Here is a 14,885-nt window from a genome sequence, read left to right as displayed (position 1 = left end):
TGGCAGGTGCATAACTACCACCCGACCAACGCCCCCTAGTGGCCCACCAGAAGCCACATAGAATATTCAGGAATCGAGAAAACGCACATCCAGGGAGGAGTGTGGGGCCCGGTGGCACGTCCTGCACTAGGGCCCAGGAGGTGCTAGTTACTGGCAAATGGAGCAGGAATACACTACAATACAAGAATAAAACTTGCTTTCTTCCTACCTCAAAGTATACATTACGTGATTATAGGATAGGGGTCATCCATATTAAACTGTTAGAATTCCTTTTTTAATGTTATGAATTCCTTGCTAAACTCTTCAACTGCATAGAAAAAACGCCCAAAGATGCAACCTTGACCAAGAGCACAGTGTGTTCATGCAACTAAAACAGAGCTAACTGAGATAGACAAACAATGCTACTGAAAATAGACAATGCTGATAAATTACTGATAGTTGTCTCTACGTGTGTTTAGCAGAGACAATTCTCAGTATTGTCTATGGCAGGGTATTTTCTGGCCTTTAGGGCTCTGGCACACGGGGACCAATCTCCCTGTTCGCTGGTGGGATGGCACACGCGGCGATGCGATTTCGGCAAATCGCAATTTGCCAAAATCACATGCGCAGCGTGTGCCATCCCACCGGCGACTTAAATTTTTGCCAGTGGGATGGCAACTCGGGGAGATTAGTCGCCCGCGAACAGGGAGATTTGTCGCGGGCGACTAATCTGCCCATGTGCCAGAGCCCTTAGTAGCTGTGAAAAGTAACTGCTACTAAGTAGCTCTGTGTGTCTTCCTTATCCTTGGTTGGGGGGGGGGGGGGGGGGGGGGGGGGGGCTAACTCTTTAATCCTGAACCTTGCCAAACATTCATTGTATCCCCTTGAACTAAAGCAAAACGTTTGAAGTATTTATTTCCCTTTTTCCTTATGTACCTGCTAAGGTCAAATGTGAACCAATCTGGCACTGGCCCAACAAAAGGAATAAGACAAATCTAAGCACGCTTTAGAAATGCCCCCCCTTTTAGTATGGGGATTTTATCGTTACTGTACATCCTAATATGCATAAAATGTGGGGAGCTGGCTGAAACAGTGGCCAATAGCTACACAAACTTGTACGGGTTCCAGTCCTATTTCCAGGTACTAATGTTCTATACAGGGTTCCCAACCTCAGCTAGGAACATTTGCCCCACACATTTATTTCATTACCAGCATACGTCTAGAAACCGCATCTGTAACTTGTTCCTTTTTTTGTTTTTGAGATGCTATCTTGCTTCTGTTTATCAGAATGACCAAATTGAAAGATTTGCCATCACTTTACTACTACCAGTGCCCCAGAATATACTTCCTCTGGTTTCAAATTCCAAGTGGGTACAATACAAGCAGATGGTAACTTGGACCTGGCAGTTCCAGTTAATTGTAAGCAGGCATGCAATGGATTATAAACGTAACTTGGCTTAGGGAAACAACAGATACTCCCACAAAATGTGGCTACAGCAATATGTTTTCTTGGAAGGGGGCTGAACATGATAGTGTGTGATGTCATCAAATACTCTGATTTAAGGGTACACAATGCCATATAAGTCTCCTCAATTTCATATTTGCTCGAAGTGGGAAGGTCAATGTGCCTTTATATCCCAAGAGGCAGATGAGCCAATCTGTACATTCCAAGTGTCTCAATCTCCTTGTTGCATTGTTGTATGCAGTAAAACAATTTGCAGTAAAGGTAGCCAATAGAAAGGACTGTGCAGCCCCACCGTGGATTTGCATGGACCTCAAAGGCTCAGTTATAACACAGAACGAGAAACCTTTTCATGGGCTGTCTCCATCGCCAAGCTGTGTTCTGAAGTTACGTTTTCTAGGCCTGATGACTCATGTATATGGTAAAGGTATCTGATCCATTATCCGGAAACCCGTTATCCAGAAAGCTCCAAATTATGGAAAGGTCATCTCCCATAGGCTAAGATAAAGAAGCTGCATGAATCAATAATGGTGGCAAAACATCCCTGTTGGGTTTCATATAATGTTTAAATGATGTTTTAGCAGACTTAAAGTATGGAGATCCAAATTACAGGAAAAATCAGATCCAAAGCATTCTGGATAACAGATCCCATATCTGTCCTACATTAGTAAAACTAAGCACAATATTTTTAAAGGGACAGTATACAGTTAGCACATTAAATAGAACTTGCATTGAAATTACTTTCAGATTCTTTTCATTTTAAAAATCAATATTTTCCTATATTTTGCCATTATAAATTACTAATTTGAAAGTCGGGCTATGTTTATTGGACTCTTACCTTCCTCTTCCCTTATAAATATGGAAATTTGTTCAGAACTCCCTATAGACCTTTAAACAAACCCCTCCTCTAAGCAGCAACCTTTGATCAGCTCATTATCAGTGGCTTCTCAGTGTACTGGCAATTCGTTTTATCAGCTCCTTTGATATTCTTTGGGACAGTACTAAAGTGAAACTGGCTTCATATTCTTGTTTAGTGCCAGCAATAACGGAAACCATTTATATCAGATGATGTTAAAAGATAGGTGTATACTGTGCCATTAAGTATAAAGAGGAGGACTTTACTTAAAAAGCACCATGGGCAAATTCTAAGAACGTACTCAGCCAGCTCCAGTGTAGTTGTTGAACTACAAGCGATAACTGAAGGCCCATATGATAAGTATTAGACTTTGAGAAAACTTCCACCAGCAAAAACATAAAAGACCGAGGCAACATAAGAAGGAATAAAGTAAAGTTATTGGATTTGGGAAAGTAAATGTGTGCCTATATCCTCTCGGCCTATTTTAGTACTGCTCTTTTATTCTGAGTAAGACCCTAGTAACCACTATGTTGAAGGTAGAACAAAACTCAATGACTATTTATGAATCTCTTTGGGTTGACTAGAATCCATTTTACTTGCAACTATTATAAAATAGAATAGGTTTGGCACAGCTCTTCTTGGGATTCTTGCCTTCAGGCTGTCAGCCCTAGGGCTCCTTTCTTAATATGGAACTCTATAATCCTCAAAAACCAATCAACAAGCCTTTATTTTAAATTACTTTCACATTCAAACCATTTAGCGTAGTCAATCATTCCCAGCACCCCTAGCTAACTAGAATTCTATCTCCAGACAAAGTCCCTAAAAGCGTCAGCCCTGACATAACCCATTCATGAGCAGAGGGGTGAATGCCTCTGACAATGAACTGGGGTATCTGCAGTATATATCTAAAGTGGGTATACTCCTAGAAAGTCTTTTCCATGTATGATTCTGTATTTCACCCATTAAGCACATTTTCAGAAATGGACTTTGAACAAAAGAAACTGAAATAAATAATAAATAAAGTCAATATCTCTTGCATTCTCTCATGCCAAACGAGCAGAAAAACAATATACCCCAAAAAAAGACATTACCCAAGGAGAAAAAGGCAAACTGTGAATACAACTCAATTCAGTTTCTTTTGAAGAAAAAAAAAAAGTATAGTAAAACGTAGAGGCTCAATCCGAAAACCAGCCGATGGAGAGCCATAGTTGCATTCCTGGCTCTGTAAGCAGCGTTCATTGTTCTAGAACTTTGAATTTTCAGTTTAGTGTTACTTTTTTTTCAAATTGACAGCCTTTTTTATACTGTTTTTTTTTTATTATTTTTTTTTTTGCAAAGGGTTGAGCAGTCCCATCAAATGAAAAAGTGGATAAACAAAATGGCGACTCCGATGTTTAGCAAAATCACCATGACTACCAAGATGGGAGCCGAGCCCTGCAAAAGAGAAACAGCAATTAGTTAAGAGAAGAACATAATATTAAGTAATGAGACATATTAGTCCTAAGACATATTTACAGAAACTGTAAATTAAAAGACCACCATTTTGATTTTGCATATAGATCTGCCTAACTGAAATATAATATTGCTGGCTTAGCTTGTTGCTTTAGGCAGCTCCTGTCTCCCTGGGTCCTTATTACCTCTCCCGGGCTTCTATTACAAGTTGCCAGAGGGGCATGTTGCTTACACGTCCAATGGGCATGGCCTGTCATTTAGTTCCCTTGGATTGTATGAAATTCATTAGGCTATTTAGCATGATTGTTTAAAATATGTAACAATAAACTACCATTTTTTTTTACACTACAAGAACTGCTATCTATCTAGATCCAAGTACAATGTTGCTCGAAATTTTGAGGGTATAGTTGCCTTTATCTAAGTGCTGGCCTCATATATTGTACTCTCTTATCCACTCTCTTATATCCACATACAAAGCAGTTACAATGTATACAGTAGATTACAATAGTTACTGCCGTTGGTTTTCACAGCACTGAAATACCAGTTTAAAAAGTGCCATTATAGGACACAATTTAACACAAATTTAAATAAAAATATAAAATTAAAATAGTAACATCAAATGCTAATGAATTATAAGGTATGTCACACAGCACAAGCCCATAATCAAGCTTTTTCTAAAGCCAGTACTCGGCATCAGTATAAGTGGTTTAACTTGCAACCTGTGGGGAAAATAGGGATCATGGCATATGGGGGAGGGTGGTGAATAGGGTTGTAGACTCTATCTGCAGGTACCCCTGCTGTCACATGGTCTGCTCCCCCTATAGTTACGCCACTGAGCAATATAAAATATAGCCCCTAAAACCAGTACAGTTATTACAAATTTTACCAATGGCATGTGAAAATACCTTTACTAGGTTAATATTACATCAAATGACTATTGTCATTTGTATAATACACTTAAAGGCCCCCATACACGGGCCTTACTTTTACTGTCAAACGACTGATTCCCGAACGATCCAATACTATCGTTAAGTTATCGTATAGTTGATGGTGTGCGAACGATTGTTCGAAGACAAATGTCTGACACTTACACCAACTGGCAGATTTTATTATTAAATCGACCCAACATTATCGTCCCCAAAATCGATCGGCCAGGTTTAACAATTTTAGTCGTTTAACGATAAAATCTGCCAGTTGGTGTGAGTGTCAGACATTTGTCTTCGAACGGTTGTTCTCTGCGCATGTCATGATTGCCAGCAGCGGAAGTCAATGAACATAAACGGAACAACACGAATGTGCATAAACGTTCGTTCTTTGCAGAACCTTATGGCTCGTATACGAAAACTTTTGGATCTGTAATACAACATTTTTTTTATACTCAGCGAAGAAGAATGTTACATCACTTCATGTTACATCACTTCCTGTTTCCTGTAAATACCGCTTCCGCCACGACATTGGATCGTACGTAGATGTACGATCGTACGTATTTTACGATAATGATACAATGAAATCTTTTGCAAATTATCGTTGCCCGTGGATGGCATATCGTATGGAAATCCGATCGTACAACGAGTGAAATCGCCTCGTGTATGGGGACCTTAATACCTTGTATTGCACTAATATACATTACGATTCATACATTAATTCATGTGTACAATGAACAAATGTGTTAAGTGAATGTTAGTAAAGCAATGTTAATTCATGCGAGAAAAGCTGTTAGATCATATGAACACAAAAAATGTAATGTGTGTGCGACAGTTACAGCTCAGTAAAGAGGGAAATTAGATACCTTCATTGGGATTATCTGATTCCAGGGAGTTGTGGGTGATACATATTTATTATTACTATTGACATGTATTTATAAAGCACTGATGTAGTGTAAAGCACTGTACAGTAAATAGTGTAGGCAACGAACATACAGTTTACATACAAATACTGACCGATACAAAGAGGGTAAAAAGGGACTTGAGTATATATACTTTCGATTAAGGTCCCTATCACATTCACACACGCTATGGTCAGTTTTATCAAGAGCCAATTAGCCTGCATGTTTGATGTATTTTTCGAGTGAGGAAGGATACCCAGGTAAGAGATGAGGTGAGAGAACATTCAAATTCCATGCAGATAGTGCTCAGTGGTTGTTATTGGTTCTTAATGATGAAATTTCTGTCACATCACTTTCTGAACACTTGTATATAATAATAAATAATGAAAATATGAGGATATTAGAAGGCACCTTTTACACTGTTACCAACAGGCCTGAAGGGTCACAAAAGTTTGGGCCATGGGTGTTAAGGACGCTAAGCATAACATTCCTAACATCTATGCATCTATTTAAAACTTGTTGCTATGGGGAAAAAAAATCAGTGACAGCCAGGGTGTGACTGATTGCTGGTCTCTGTCCTATAGCAGTTGCTTCCTGTATATCACTGTCAATGACTATGATAAGCCTATGGTAATGCCATCTCAGTATCACAGTGGTACCATGGTACCCCAAGCCAGTGCAGTTTTTATGGAGCACTGGCCTAGGGTGTCAGGTAAGCGATTATCATTGGGAAGTGCCTGTCATTTTGATTCCCCCTGTGATTTTACCTGTCCTTAAAATGTGTATTATAGCAAATATAAATGTAATATTTGTCTTATATCATTGTAAAATGACTGGCCTAGCACTATTTCCATAGGCACTTATAGGGTAAAGGTCTAGTGACTCTAGTGCTAAAAACCTATCAGCATTTACATTTGTTTGCTATGGGTTACTACACTTGGGCAAAATGTGTGCCTTTTATGACCCTGCTAGTTTGTTACCCAGCAGTCTCTGTAACAAAATTCTTGACATTGTATAGTCTGATGCATATACTCAATTACATGCCATTGTACTAACCTATAACACACCTCTTACCCATTATTTGGAAAGATTTATTCCAGACGTTTACCTTGCCACAAAATAGAAGCTGCTAAGATTCATGTGCTAAATCATTATTTTGCTAAAGGTATGGAGTGAGATGACATCTCTGCTTCACTTCCTTTATCTATTTTACTTTGCAATCCATTCGAGCCACAGTAAAATGGAAATGTTTTACACTTGATCTACACTAGGTAGATGCAAAGTGGATGGATGGTGGATGCACTGCTGAGATATAATTATGCATTCTAGCCAGGCAGATACAAGCTCATCTTCCCACTCTATAGAAAGTGCGCTGTATAAATATTCATTGCATTACCCGTGTGCTGTGAATGCCCAATGCTCTGTTTGCTCAGAGACAAGTGAAAGTGCTGAAGGATCTCTATATTCCCCTTTATGTGTTCATGTCTCATTCTTATTAATAAGTTGTACAAACATTAAAAAAGTGTAAAAGTCCATCAGATATTAGCAATCTATTGTCATGATATCTACTACTTATTTTACATTCGAGTTATCAAACCAAAACTAGAATTCAAGTTTTTTAAGCACAGAAAAACTTAATCGAGAAAAAAAAATCAAACTCAACCTCTGATAAATCACCCCCTTAGTGTATAATTAGCATTTGTTATTCCTACCACCTACCGAGTGCATAACCTTGCATTCCTTAAAACTGAACCTCATTTGTCAGTTTGCTGTCCATTTCTCCAATCTCAAATCTCTCTGTAAAGAGGCAACGTCTTGTATACTTCAGTTGGTTCTCTATCCATGTACAGGTGTAGTATGGAATATAATATAAAGGGCTTTGCTATCATTTGGATCACCTACCTTTATATCTACTAAAAACATGTAAACGTTAAATAAGCCCAATAAGACTGTTTCAACAGCCACACTGGCATATTCTCGGCAAGCTGAAAAACGTTTGCCGAGAATACACCCCGCTACTGTAAATTCAGCCTACCTGTGCATGCACCCAAATGAACGGAATACGCTCGGGTGCAGGTACATGTAGCCAATATCCGCCAAATAACACGAGACTTCATATTTTCAGCGGATATCGCGTACATGTGCCTGCACCCGAGCGTATTTCATTCATTCGGGTGCAGGCACAGGTAGGAGCGTATGGCGCTATTTTCGGCGAACGTTTTTCATCTTGCCGAAAATACATGCCATATGCTAATTGTGGCATTAGCCATATGTCATGACCATTAGTCCTTAATGATTTCCATAACACCAATATCATTTAACTCTTACTACAGCTAATGTTTGAGAGACTGACCCTCAATAGCAGGCTATCTTCTGGGCAATAGGAATCCTAATTGATGAACTAACATAAATGTCTCTTACAGCAATCTGCATACTACTCATATTATTAAGTCATGTACCCCGAATCAGTCGTGCTGGCTGATACATTATATAGCTTTAAGAAGGGGCTGGATGGATTCTTAGCAAGTGAGGGAATACAGGGTTATGGGAGATAGCTCTTAGTACTAGTTGATCCAGGGACTGGTCCGATTGCCATCTTGGAGTCAGGAAGGAATTTTTTCCCCTCTGCGGCAAATTAGAGAGGCTTCAGATGGGGTTTTTTGCCTTCCTCTGGATTACTAGTAGTTAGGCAGGTTATATATAGGCATTATGGTTGAACTTGATGGACGTATGTCTTTTTTCAACCCAACTTACTATGTTACTATGTTACCTAGGTTAGCATGTCTAATTTCCTGGCTATGCTAGGGGGTTCCTATATGCCCTATATGAGTAGTTGTAGATGTCTGTGCTCAGAAATGGAGAGTGGAGACCTGCATCAGTCTAACACAGGGAAGGGCAGTGTGCCAAATGCAAAAAAAAAAAAAAAAAGGTTTTTGCACACTTTGCAAACTGCCTTGGGGGTGTTATGCACAGTTTAAGGCATCTTGAACATGGGCATTTTAATATGCTTTTCTGAGCAGTGGCTTTTTTATGCCTTCTACCACATGGAAATGAAAGATAATGGAGCCCATGTGTCTCTTCTGCAGTCTTCAGCGCAGTCCTTCAAGTACCAGCTACATGGAATACAATGTATTAAATAACCACCACATGGGAACACGCATTAAAATGCCCACATGTAAAAAGACTAATAAGACACCCCATGTCTCTAACTTACTGATTTAAAGATTTCATTCTTTAATTATTATACCAGCTTACTGCTTCTTGGGGTAAAGCAGTTGAGGGGTTTCAGTCTACAAATTATTAAGGCTCTATGTATGTAAACTTTCATAAACATTTTTAGGAAAAGCACACTTTGGTTCTTATAAATCGAGAGGGTATATTTTCCTTTAAGGTACCATTTTAATGCAAAGTAAGACTAAGCCTGTTCAAGACTTAATAAAAGGACCATGATGCAAGTGACCACTGCACTAGTCATTTTAACAGTATGTGGGGAAAAAAGAGCCTCCCTTTTGTGGTCATTTCTGTTTAAATATTTCAGAAACACAGTGGTTCACACAGTATTGCTGCTGTCTGCACATTACCTTGGCCATAAAGCTATGGGTGCATCTATTAATGCTACAACCTACAGCTTTGGTTTGAACCTGATGCAGAAGATGCACGGTTAGTTCTGAGCCAGATGACTTTGATTTTGTCGCATTTGGTTGGCTGCCTGGGTCTTGTTGCTAGGCAATATCTTACACTTCCTCTTTCACAGCAGTGCCTAAGTCACCTGACATGATCAGAGATAGGATGTGGGGTGTTATAAAGGGAGGGAGTGTAGGTGCAGTGCAGTTATGAGATATCATGTTTTTCATACCAATAGAATCATGCACTTCAGGACAGAATCCTAGAAACATATACCAAGATATATATAATTTATCAACATCTTCTATATGAGATTCATGACCTGGTGATACAGTTATGAGTCTTTTTGGTGTACATAAGCATCACTTGAGTGTGCACTATACTGAAACTTTCCTATCTAATAAAGCACTACTAGGGATGCACCGAATCCACTATTTTTGGATTTGCCCGAACCCCAAATCCTTTGTGAAAGATTAGGCTGAATTCCAAACCAAAATCCTAGGCTACTGAAGAGGTAAAGAGAACCACATGCTTTGCGCACGGTGAAACATTTTCAACTTGTTGTTGATTATTGTTGTTTATGTGAGAAAAAGTCATGTAATTTTTATTTGGATTCGGTTTGGCTAGGTACATGGATTGGTCGAATCCTGAACTGGATCCTGTGTTCAGTGCATCCTTAAAAACTACACACACTGAGTTTTAGATCCTGTTACTTGTATATAATAATAAAATGTATTATTGCTAGTACTAATCACAATAGGCTGTAGTAGCCACACTATCAACCCAGCTATAGAGGGGATAGAAGATTTGAGGCCTAAAAATTGCTTTAGAAACCTGGTCACTAAAGTTGGCCATACACGCTAAGATCCGCTCGCTTGGCAAGGTCACCAAGTGAGCGGATCTTCTCCCAATATCCCCATCTACGGGTGGGCGATATCAGGCTAATTTGGTTGATATCGATTTAGAACGAGGGGTTTAGGCGTCAGTTGGTTCAGGGACCCCATCAAAGAGGCGATGCGGTCCCCGATCTGACTGATTTGTAACCTGCCGATCGATATCTGGCCCATTTCAGGCCATATGTCGGTCGGGCAGGCCCGTCTTTAGTGCCCATACACAGGCTGATAAGCTGTCAAATCGGTCTAAGGGACCAATTTTGGCACCTAGAATCGGCCCGTGTTTGGCAGCCTTAACTCTACAAACTCCATACAGTTTTATATAATATGGTACAGCAGCAGCTGCTTCAGTCCCTACTGAAAATGCTCCCCAACTATTACCTTTGATTAAGAGTAGCTTTTACTTTGTTACTATTTGATACATCAGTTGCTGGCCATTTTCAGCTTCTGGTGAGAAATACTTTTAAGAGCAGACAACCAGGTTCACTGAGCTGCTGCTGCTGCTGCTGGGAGAAATGGGGCTGAGGAGTGAAAAGTAATTTTTAAAACTAAATTTAAAAAAAAAACCTATAAAAAATAAATATAGAAAGCAACTGGTATTCGAAAACAATAAGTTATCTGAGCTACCTCTTGAAAGGGGAACTCCGGCTTGCGAACCGAAATTTGTTAAAGAGCCCCATACAACTCATAAACCCCTAATATACCTATCACTGAAATCTGTTCCTTCGAAAAGTATGAAAAAATACCATTTTTATATGCATTTATATTTCAACTGCAAAACTTCTCTTTCTACATTATTTAAAGGAGAAGAAAAGGCTAATAAAGAGTTAATCTCAAGCTGCAGGCATACCTTCAGTTCTCTCAATAGTGCCCTTAAGTCTCCCCATATTTCTCTCATTCAGATGATCAGAAGCCAAACAGGAAGAAAAAATGCTGAGCTGTGTAAAGAAAGTTCCCATAATGCACAGACACCCAGACCACGTGTACATGCTCAGTTAGTTAGACTATGATGAAGCTTCCTTCTGATTGGCTCAGATCCACATTCCTAAGGGGGGGGAGTGAGTTCTTAGCATTCTTGAGGGAGGAGCAGGAGAGGGGAGAGAGGAGAGAGCTGCATGTCTCTGGCAGAGAAAAACCGACACAACAAATCTTTTTTCAGAGAAGTCAGTGCAGCGTTTCTGTGAGTGCTTATGGCTGTATTTACATAGACCTTTCTGATAAAGCTTACTTAGTTTTTACCTTTCTTTCTCCTTTAAAATCCTAGCAAGGGAAGAGGGACTAAAACATTGATGTTACAAATTGTAACAACTTCTCCATAGCTTACAGCCAGCATGCAGGAACTACATAACCCACAATCCATTGCACTTTGGTGTTCCTTATCTTACTGATATCATGTGTGCAGGGAATTGTGGGGTTTGGAGGATACAGGCTGATGGTAGTCTGAGGACAGTCGACTACTGTTACATAAAGTAGTCAGCCAGATCAGCAGGAGAAAACAGAGCCAGGCTTAACTGTTCCAAACCGCATTATTACATTAAAAATCATGAAAAGGCTGCATATTTATTAATTGATGTATATTGCAAAGTTGCTTGAAATTGTTTAAATTTCAAAAATCACAAGTTGTGTTTGGTGAAGTTCCCTTTTAAGTATTTGTTTAGTACTTGGCAGTTAAAACACCATCTACTAAAATGCTTACACATACTTGTGCCACCATAATCCCATTTGTGCCCACTTTTCAAAACAAGGTTCAAGATGTAGTGCATCTGGTGCAAGGAGCCTTATATTTATATTTGCCCTAAGCAACCAGCGATTCCAGGGTTGCACACACAGGAACATACATTGATTGTTCCTGCAACCGTATTCATCAAGTAGTCCCAGAATTTATACCCATACTGACAAATTAATGAACTGCTGCATGCATGTTGCATGATAAAAATATTTAGTAATATAGTAAATAAGCCATTTGGCCATAGCACAAATTTAGTAAATAAGCCATTTGATCTTTTAACTCTTTACATGACAGCACTTTCTGGTTTATCTATGCCACCTATTGCCATTATACATAAGGCATGGCATAGGAAAACCCTAAAGCTTTTTAGGGTTTTACAGCAACAGCACAATTGTATTTTTATGTACATGTTGTAGATTTTACGTTCTCCAGCATGTAACGGGTGAAACATTTCATCAAATACATGTCAAATATTTATAATATACAATATGAAATATGTATAATGTACAGGTATGGGACCCGTTATACAGAATGCTCGGGACCTGGGGTTTTCCAGATAAGGGGTCTTTCCGTAATTCAGATCTCCTACCTTAAGTTTACTAAAAAAAAAATTATTTAAACAGTAATTAAACCCAATAGGATTGTTTTGGCTCTAGTAAGGAGTAATTATATTATTGGGATCAAGTACAAGGTACTGTTTTATTATTACAGAGAAAAAGGAAATCATGTTGAAAAATTAGAATTATTTGCATATAATGGAGTCTATGGGACATGGCCTTTCCATAATTCGTAACTTTCTGGATAACTAGTTTCCGGATAAGGGGTCCGATACCTGTATATGATATATTGTAACTGTACAGTTAGAAGTCTTAAATCCCACTGCAACACATTACATTTATTCTACGCACTTGGACAGAAATCATTGTGTGTTAACTTGTTGATGTTAATATATATGTATCTGTTAGTAACATGTCATAATAACAGCATATAAAGATAACAAATAAATACAAATTATTGGCAGCATATGGGAAAACATTTGTTATTTACTCACCGTGGACTTGAGCTCAGCAGAGTTTTCCTCGTCAGAGTCTAGTGCAACAGGTAAAGATTTTTGCGGTGGGGAAAGTGTCAAATCTCTTCTTAGAAGCCTTGATTCTCCTTTCTCCCCAAACCGCAGTGTATCTAGTTTCTGCACGGTGGGCTCAGCAGAAGTTGCCGGCCTTAAGTTCTCTTTGTTCTGAGGTTTGGACCTCAGTCTCTGGACTCCATACATGCGATCCTCTAGATGGTGTGTCTCGGGTGTATTCCGGGGACCTGCTTTGCTGAACTGTCTTTTTTGGGTGTGTACTTCTTGCATATAAGAATCCATTCTCTTCAAGGGTTTCATTTCCATCTCATAATTGCTAAGCTTCTCCTCATCTACCTCAAGCAGCTTATTGCCACTTGGGCTGTGGTTGTGTGTACGGTGTGAAGTCCACGATATGGTTGTTGGGGAGTCTGCCCACCTTTCCCTTGGCTTGTGGTTGGAAACCACATGTTTGTGGCCAGTGCTCTTAAGCAAAAGGTCTTCAGGAATTGAACATGGCCCCAGTGGATTTCCCTGTGACATTCCTATTCTGCCCCCACCAACTTCACTCCAGCTATTGGGCCTAGCATAGTCCCCGCCCCTTCCCTCCAGCAGCATTTGGATATCCCCTCCCCGATCCTCATCCACAGACAGCTGCCTAGAAAAGTGGGCACTCTTGTTTCTAGATTTGGGGACTGGCTGAGTTGGAGGTGGTGTAGATGGGGGGCTGCACAGAGGGCTCCTCATTGGGCTGTCATCAGGGGTAACATCAGGTGTAGTCCCTTTCCTATAAAGTTCAGGGCTGTCATGCTGTGGTGGAGTCTCTGTTGAGATGACTTCAATATCATCGCTTGAGTTCTGATGTTTTGGCCTCTGGCATTTAAGCCCTGAGAATGAAAAAACACAGAATCTGTTGATCACAAGCAGTCTTATCATTTAAATATTAAGATTATTGTTAATGTGGATGATTTAAAGATGAAAGGGTACTTTAAAAATGTTGGTGTAAGGGACTTACAAATCTTACAAATCTCCTCTTAGGTTGTTGTGGAAGCAGTATGAAAAATTGTTTATCCTGTGATTTCCTGCAAAATTAGATGTTTAGACAATGTTTCCTGTCAAGACTATCAAGAACAGGAATTTTTAAAAAAAAATACATTTTTGATATGTGATGGATATACCCTTTTTGTACCTTTTTTTACACCAGCAGAGCTGTCCATCAGGGGTGGAAACAGGGCCTGCCTTGAAGGCCCAGAACAGGAGTTGTAGGTAGGAAGAGTGGGGCAAATCTAGTATAAAATATGTCAACTTTTGAACAAGATAAAAGCAGTAACACTTTAGTGTTCAGCTTAATGCCTATTGCTAAAGTATAATGGCTAGCCTCCACTGCGAAAAGCACTTTAAAACCCCAAAAGGAGCAGTTATAACTAGCAAGGCCCTACACAAGAAGTCAGCACTATATGTGGTCGTTATTATCAGGGTGTCAGACGGTGGCCACCTACTTACCATTGGACCCGCAGCATATGACTAAATGGCACATTTTAATTTTAGTAAGGCATGCTGTCTACTGATAGCTGAACATGCTTACATGCAACAAAATTTAAAATCAGATATTGCAAGTAACATGAAGTAAAAGATTGACAGTATTATACATATTATGCATTAATCACTGATTTTGGTAAGAAGACATAAAGGAAATAAACTGCCAGTGCTGCTCAAAAAGTGTGCAGGCTTTCAAAACAAACACAATTGTATCTGTACTGCAAGCAGGTACCTGTGAAAAACCAGATACAAAGAGTTTTATGGACTTTTACATGATATTGACTCACTGTGGTTTGTATTTACAGGTTCTAAGAACTCCTGCATTTAAATGACATTACATATAACCCTAGCTTTCTATATGTGATTTGAGAACCCACCTGGGGCCATGACTTGGTAGGGAAGCATAGTCACTGGACAGTTTGTTACAATATAATATATTGTGACTAAGAATGACATAGTT

At 39.4% G+C, this 14,885-nt stretch overlaps 1 protein-coding gene across 1 annotated transcript in view; it reads right to left on the bottom strand.

The window, feature by feature from the left end:
• Positions 1–801: 801 nt before the first annotated feature.
• Positions 802–14,885, bottom strand: part of jph3 (junctophilin 3) — a 93,643-nt gene continuing 79,559 nt past the window's right edge. The window contains exons 4-5 of the mRNA XM_018093527.2: positions 12,872–13,773; positions 802–3,731 (exon numbers count right to left, since the gene is read on the bottom strand). Coding sequence (XP_017949016.1) covers positions 3,651–3,731; positions 12,872–13,773 — 983 coding nt within the window. The 3' untranslated portion in view covers positions 802–3,650. The remainder of the gene's footprint in view (positions 3,732–12,871; positions 13,774–14,885) is intronic.

Source organism: Xenopus tropicalis, chromosome 4, assembly GCF_000004195.4.
Source record: "Xenopus tropicalis strain Nigerian chromosome 4, UCB_Xtro_10.0, whole genome shotgun sequence".
Classification (NCBI taxonomy): Eukaryota; Metazoa; Chordata; class Amphibia; order Anura; family Pipidae; genus Xenopus; species Xenopus tropicalis.
Note: the sequence above shows the minus strand (reverse complement) of the source record. Positions and strands in the feature narration are given on the sequence as shown.